The sequence below is a fragment of the Wasmannia auropunctata genome, unplaced genomic scaffold (assembly GCF_000956235.1).
Source record: "Wasmannia auropunctata unplaced genomic scaffold, wasmannia.A_1.0 LD336026.1, whole genome shotgun sequence".
In the NCBI taxonomy this organism is placed as follows: Eukaryota; Metazoa; Arthropoda; class Insecta; order Hymenoptera; family Formicidae; genus Wasmannia; species Wasmannia auropunctata.
Genome location: NW_012026864.1, coordinates 1,888,279 through 1,895,318, shown reverse-complemented (window position 1 = coordinate 1,895,318; position 7,040 = coordinate 1,888,279). Strand labels below are relative to the sequence as shown.

Genomic DNA, 7,040 nt, shown 5'->3' with positions numbered 1-7,040 from the left:
ACTTTCCGACAATTATATGATTAATGACCGCGCATATATGCTTTTTGGTATATATTCTAAGATATTTTTAAAATTTGTTTTTCTATAATTTCTGAAAAAAAACTTATAAAGTACGCAAAATACGTTTCATAGGCGTAAAATCTTAATATACTATATAGGTGCCAACAATATTTTTTAAATATATAAAAACATAACAATTGAGCGCTCATTTATTTGCTACGTCTTTGCTGTGGTTCTGAGTAGCGCTAAAAGCAGGAATTTTAGAAACCTTTTTTTTCTTTGTGCTTGGGGCTCGGCGCGCAATTTCCAATGTCAGAGGTACTAAGCAGTTGCAACGTGCGTGCGTACGTGCGCGCGCCTCAACCCCCTCCCCTCCGATTGGTGGTAGCCTTGCATGCAAAAATTGTATTAAGATTTTTTGTTCGATCTACTGAAATCGTCATCACTATCGGTCGATATCTGAACGAAATATCATTTCATGAGTCTAAAACTGTAACTGGGGATATAACTCTATAGTAGAAACGAAAACCTTGATGCGGAAAATTAATACGAGAAGAAACAGCATACGCTGGGAAGAAGCATTGGGGATATTCTGGAAATAATCAGGCTCTTCCCTGTTAAAAAAATGATAAAAAACGATAGGGTTTGCCAAATATTTAATATGTCCTATCTATCGTTCCACTTTTTCTACACCGAAAGAAATGTTATCGTTTCCTATCGTTCTCTATCAATTTTCTACAATTTTTTAAATATTTATCTGATAAAAGTGATTTTAATCGTTGAAATATCAATAGAATTTCTATAATATTATATAATATGTTATTGTTTTATACCGTTTTGATGAAATTTATCATGAATAAATGATTAAAACATTATTATAATAAATTGTTTATTTATGATAATTTTTTACGGTTTATAACTACGATTAATAACGATTATATCGTTTTCTATCGATTTTTTTAAACAGGATTGTATTAGAATTGTCAGGAACATTTTACGAGCATAGTAAGAACATATTGATTAATGAACTTATATTCGACCGTACGTTACAAAAATGAAGAACTCCTAAAATTTTATTATATTTTTACAATATTTACCAGCTAGCAATTCCAGTAAGCAAAAAATATTAGATCATTTAGAAATATTGATTTTATTTTATTAAAACGTTCTTATATAAAAGTTTGCTAAAAAAAAATAATATATTTTCAAATATTTAAAACGGACCATCTGAATAATTTCTGAATGGTTTAAGATATTGGCTTGAAACTTATAGGGTTACAATGGCATGTTGATAAAAAGATTTTTATTTCATTAAAAATCAATTTTTATTATGTATAAATACATGTATATATGTATGCCTCAATAATTTTTAATTTGCAATTTTACCCACACAGAGCATGTTCCAGATCTACCACACCACTTGCTAATATAAGATTCTTGAAATTATTTAAAGACAAAAATCTATTACTAAAATGTTAAAACTACAATAGTTTCCAATCGGAAATGTTTAAAAATGAGCGAAGTGTTCATAATTTGCGCGTTCAGGTCCATTGTATAGGGAAGATGCCCTTAATTGTTATATAAATAGATATTAATTCTTTAAATACTTTTTGAGTGCATCTTTGAATTTATATCTTTGTAATTTTTTTTTCGTTATTTATTGAACTCATTGGTTCATTGTGCATGCTAAAACTAAAATTGTAAACTCAACGTTTTGATATTAGATATTCGAATTTTTTCCTCTAAATGACTTCAAGAATCTGCCTTTAGAAAGAATAATGTGATAAGTCTTAGACACTGTGTGTGTGTAATAATTTTTAATTCAAAAATTCAAAAGGTTCCGAGATAACAAATTGAGAATAAAATTACAAATTGTCTTTTAGAGCCGATGCAATTATTATTACGTAAGAAAGAATATCTATTAAATTAATAAAAGCATAAAGAGATCGCATACGTTTCAATCCTTGGTTTGGAGTTAATAAAATGTTCATGTTCAATTGAACATTTGAAAATTTAATTTAAATTTTCGCTATTAAGGTCAAAATGTATAGAAAAGAAAATGGACAATTTATTAACTCGAGACTTTATTTTTCCCTTTTCTATATTAATATATTTTTTATTTCATTTAAAATTTTTACCTTTTTCTCACATAACTTTTTTTTTTTTAAAACAACAGAGATAACATCTCTAACACACTCCTCTCTCTTCTGTGATTCCTGTTTTAATGGGTTTGTACTTGCAATCTCAAAAAGTTGCACACAAACAGATGCCCCACTGATTAAAATATCATCTACTATAATTGGCCCGCAGTGTTTATAAGCGTCCCTGTGAAATTGTACACTGTGCTCGAAAGTGATACGTTTGAGACCGGGTCCATAGTTTTTAAATACATGTGAAACCTGAGCAATAAAACATACAAAAAAATATATAAATTGATGATAGTATGTTTCCTGTATTTAAATTTGTATGCAAAACATGAATTATTTTATCGATGCATATACTTACTTTCATCCAGTTCTTTTCGTCACATCTTATTGGATGTTCAAATAGAAACCTGTCTATCAGGTTCGTTTTAACGCTCAATATATACGTTGCATGAGTATTCTTTCCAGTGTTGTACCATTCGCTTATCTGTAACATGTACGTGTAGCACGTCACAAATATATATGTTAAAAATATATATGTAATTTAAACTGGCTGTGTATGCTAAAACTAAAATTGTAAAATCTCAACGTTTTGATATTAGAATTTTGTCTTTAAATGACTTCAAGAATCTGTCATTAGAAAAAATAACTAATGTACCAGATCTGAAACATTCTGTGTGCGTGTGCGTGTGCGTGTGCGTGCGTGCGTGCGTGCGCGCGCGCGCGCGCGTGTGTGTGTGTGTGTGTGTGTGTGTGTGTGTGTGTGTGTGTGTGTAATAATTTTTATTCATATAAATTCTGATAATACCACTATAGGTGGTTGATACGTGTCTAGAATATATGGATCGATCCTGTTCATTGTCAAATGTACAATATACTTTTCGTTGCTCCTTAAGAGTTTCGTCAGCATGACTCTCGGGAGCGGAGTAGCAAAACGGATAGCAAAAGCGGTATTTTGATATAAATTTCTGGTTTGGAGTTTTGATTCGTCGTCTAGCATCGAATAGCATGGCGCCGATATGGATCTTGCTGTTTCGGACAATTTATAACCCATTATGTTAAAGCTGCTTTTCGCGAATTCCGCGCAATGAAGGTACTTCAACAAGTTCTTGTTGTAAGGCTCGAATGCGAAATAGATTATAGACCAGGGGATTTCATCACTCCCCGCAAACGACATATTAAACTTTTGCCTCATTTTCTTCCGCCAGACGGAATTCATCAGCATCTTCCAGCGTTTGCACACCAATCCACAGTCCATCAGAGTATTGCAGTCGACGTAGCAGAGGATTTCTATTATCATTTCTTTCGGTAGATATTTGTCACAGAGTGTCAAACCGTTGTCATCCTTTTCATCGAACATCACGCGAGGACTCGAAGGAGTAGCGTTGAATTGTCCCATCATCTGTTAAAACATTTAACATGTTACATCGTGACATATTGAAACGCATGTGTTTAAGGCGGTTACAGACTTGTTGCGCATTGTTCCATACAGTACAGACTTTCAAAAAACGTCCTAAAAAACCTTTTTAGAAAACGTCTAGAAAACGTCTTTCGTCTTAGTTAAAAACATTTCCAGGATGTTCCTCAAAAGTATGCTGTGTGGAGTATCATCGGTGCGTATCAAAATTATACAACAATAAATTGTACAAAAGAGGCGCACCGTACGTGATGTATCATTGAATTAATACATAACAATAATATGATACATAATTATGTAACAAGTCTACATCTGCCTTTACGACGTCATCAGTATTATATCGACCAAGTCAAAGTCGTTGGGGCGTTTTCGAGGAAGCGGTTCGCTGTTATCGTTCGAATTTCCACGAACTTTCGTTACGCGCGCAAAATACACGAAGTACATGCTTACAATTTTTTTCTTTCTTTTGATGGCTTTTTTTATGGCTATGGGCTCTTTTTATTTGCGCCTGGGTCAATATTGGATTAACTTACAATCGTAATAGCAGAATTCATTGGTGCATTATATTAGTCCAATATATCCTCAATGCAAGGTGAGAATTCTTCATATACATATATATGCTTTTTGGTATATTCTAAGATATTTTTAAAATTTGTTTTTCTATAATTTTTGAAAAGAAACTTATAAAGTACGCAAAATACGCTCCGTAGGCGTAAAATCTTAATATAGGTGCCAACAATATTTTTTAAATATATAAAAACATAACAATTGAACGCTCATTTATTTGCTACGTCTTTGCTGTGGTTCTGAATAGCGCTAAAAGCAGGAATTTTAGAAACCTTTTTTTTCTTTGTGCTTGAGGCTCGGGGCGCGCAACTTCCAATGTCAGGGGTTCTAAGCAGTTGCAATGTGCGTGCGTACGTACGCACGCCTCAATCCCCTCGATTGGAGGTAGCCACGCATGCAAAAATTGTATTAAGACTTTTTGTTCGATCTACTGAAATTGTCATCACTATCGATCGATATCTGAACGAAATATCGTTTCATGAGTCTAAAACTGTAACTGAGGGTATAACTCTAGTAGAAACAAAAACCTTAATGCGGGAAATTAATACAAGAAGAAACAGCATACGATGCTGAGAAGAAGCATTGAGGATATTCTGAAAATAATCAGGCTCTTTCCTGATAAAAAAAATTGATAGAAAACGATAGGGTCTGCCAAATATTTTATTATCGTTCCACTTTTTCTACACCGGAAGAAATGTTATCGTTTCCTATCATTCGTTATCAATTGTCTACAATTTTTTAAATATTTATCTGATAAAAGTGATTTTAATCGTTGAAATATCAATAGAATTTCTATAATATATTATTGTTTTATACCGTTTTGATGAAATTTATCATGAATAAATGATTAAAACATTATAATAATAAATTTTTTATTTATGATAATTTTTTTACGATTTATAATTACGATTAAAAACGATTATATCGTTTTCTATCGATTTTTTTTAACAGGGTTGTATTAGAATTGTCAGGGACATTTTACGAGCATAGTGAGAACATATTGATTAATGAACTTCTATTCGATCGTACGTTTTTAATAACATTACAAGAATGTTACTAAAATTTTATTATATTTTTACAATATTTACCAGCTAACAATTCCAGTAAGCAAAAAATATTAGATTATTTAGAAATATTGATTTTCTTTACATTTTATTAGAACGTCTTTATATAAAAGTTTGTTAAAAAAAATAATATCATTTTTAAATATTTAAATATTTTTAAATATTTAAAATGTTTTAAGTGAATTTGGCTACTATAATTAAGGACATTAAAATTAATGACGTGTGTATTAATTGTTCAAATTGGCGGGAGCAATATCTTCTTTTTTTTGGTCATTTTAGATTTCTTATTCTAGAAATGGTAGGAATTGAATCGAAGAATGCGTGCACGTGGTTACGATTATACCGCCGATAAAAAAAAAATAATATACAGCTATAGGCGCGTTGGAAAGTTGAGCCCATGGAACGTACGATTTGAGACAAACTCACCTTGGATGTACGGCCAAGTATTGGATAATAAATTTTTACACAATTTACTTCGATAAGAAAACGAACTTTCGATTCGTCTGAAGCTGCCTGACGCTCAAACTCATCTGTCGGAGCATTTCTTCTCTCCCCTTCGACATGCTTGAAGTGCCGTAGCAATATTGTACGCAATATACGCTCCATAGGGCGTAAAATTTTAATATAGGTGCCAACAATATTTTTTAAATTTATAAAAACATATAACAATTGAGCGCTTATTTATTTTGCTACGTCTTTGCTATGGTTCTGAGTAGCGCTAAAAGCAGGAATTTTAGAAATCTTTTTTTTCTTTGTGCTTGGGGCTCGGGGCGCGCAACTTCCAATGTCAGGGGTACTAAGGCCTGTTCTACAATACGTTGTAAGTCAGGTCGTAAACCGTAAGTCGTAAGAATTGACCAATCACAATTAAATGTAAGAATATTCGATTGTAATTGGTTAATTTTTACGGCTTATGACCCGACATACGACGTATTGTAGAACGGACCTAAGGCCCGTCGTATATTGAATGTTGGATGTGATTACGACTTGCTATTCTACATTAAACATAAAGGCTGCGTTCCGTTGCGAGTATATAACTTCTTTGATTGCGACTACCGATTACTGTGCTTTTTCGTTGAATTTGTGCATTAATTGCATTCGATTCCTGAAACGGACAGAGGATATAAGAATCATGTATGTATATTCAGAAAATGTATAAATATTTATGTAAATACAAAAATTGATTAGTTTCTTGAGAAACCTAAATATTTTGGTTTACACTTTGCAGCATTTCTTTTCGTGCACTGCACTAGCTCATCGCACTTTGTTTAAATGTACAATGGATCTTGAGGAATTGAATAATTATACAAATTTATTATTAATTTGGACCAAAATTATCATAATGAGATTAAGTTTAAAAACGTAAAAAAAAAGTAACAAGAAGATGGTGGGTAAAATCTCATATTGCCAGAAATATGAGACAGCATTTTGGTGCCCATCAAAAGTTGTTTATATATTTCAAAATACATAAAGCCAGTCAGGCAGTCACAAGCAAAGAGGTCACAAGTCGTAAGCACAGTCGTAAAGCAAGGTTTATTTCAAACCCTCCCCTCTGCAGTGTGTTAGATTCAGGGAGCGATGGCCTCCGATGGGGGGTTGGGGAGCAAAGTCCTCCCAGTAGGTAGCATGGGCGCAGGCGGGGAGGGGGGTGTAGGGGAGAGGGGCTCCGCCCCTCCCCCCGCATTACATGGCTAATATTATTGTAGAAATATTTATTGTAGAAATAAAAAATAAATCTTAGATTTAATAAATTTAATTAGATTTAATAGATATTCAATTTAATATACTTCCTACCTTGCGGAGGAGTATGTCTAATCTTTTCGGTATCTATTATTTTTAGTATATTGT

At 32.5% G+C, this 7,040-nt stretch overlaps 1 protein-coding gene across 2 annotated transcripts; it reads right to left on the bottom strand.

Moving 5' to 3' along the window:
• Positions 1-2,035: 2,035 nt before the first annotated feature.
• On the bottom strand, positions 2,036-5,712 carry LOC105452784 (F-box only protein 6-like). Of its 2 annotated transcripts, none has more exons than XM_011694194.1 (4): positions 5,619-5,712; positions 2,953-3,546; positions 2,506-2,631; positions 2,036-2,399 (listed from the first exon to the last, which is right to left on the bottom strand). In XM_011694194.1, the coding sequence occupies exons 2-4, from the start codon at positions 3,544-3,546 to the stop codon at positions 2,100-2,102; spliced, it is 1,020 nt and encodes a 339-aa protein (XP_011692496.1). In that variant the 5' UTR covers positions 5,619-5,712; the 3' UTR covers positions 2,036-2,099. The 2 variants fall into 2 exon arrangements, with proteins under 2 accessions (XP_011692496.1, XP_011692497.1); XM_011694195.1 differs by lacking the exon at positions 5,619-5,712 and adding an exon at positions 3,614-3,639.
• Positions 5,713-7,040: the final 1,328 nt, after the last annotated feature.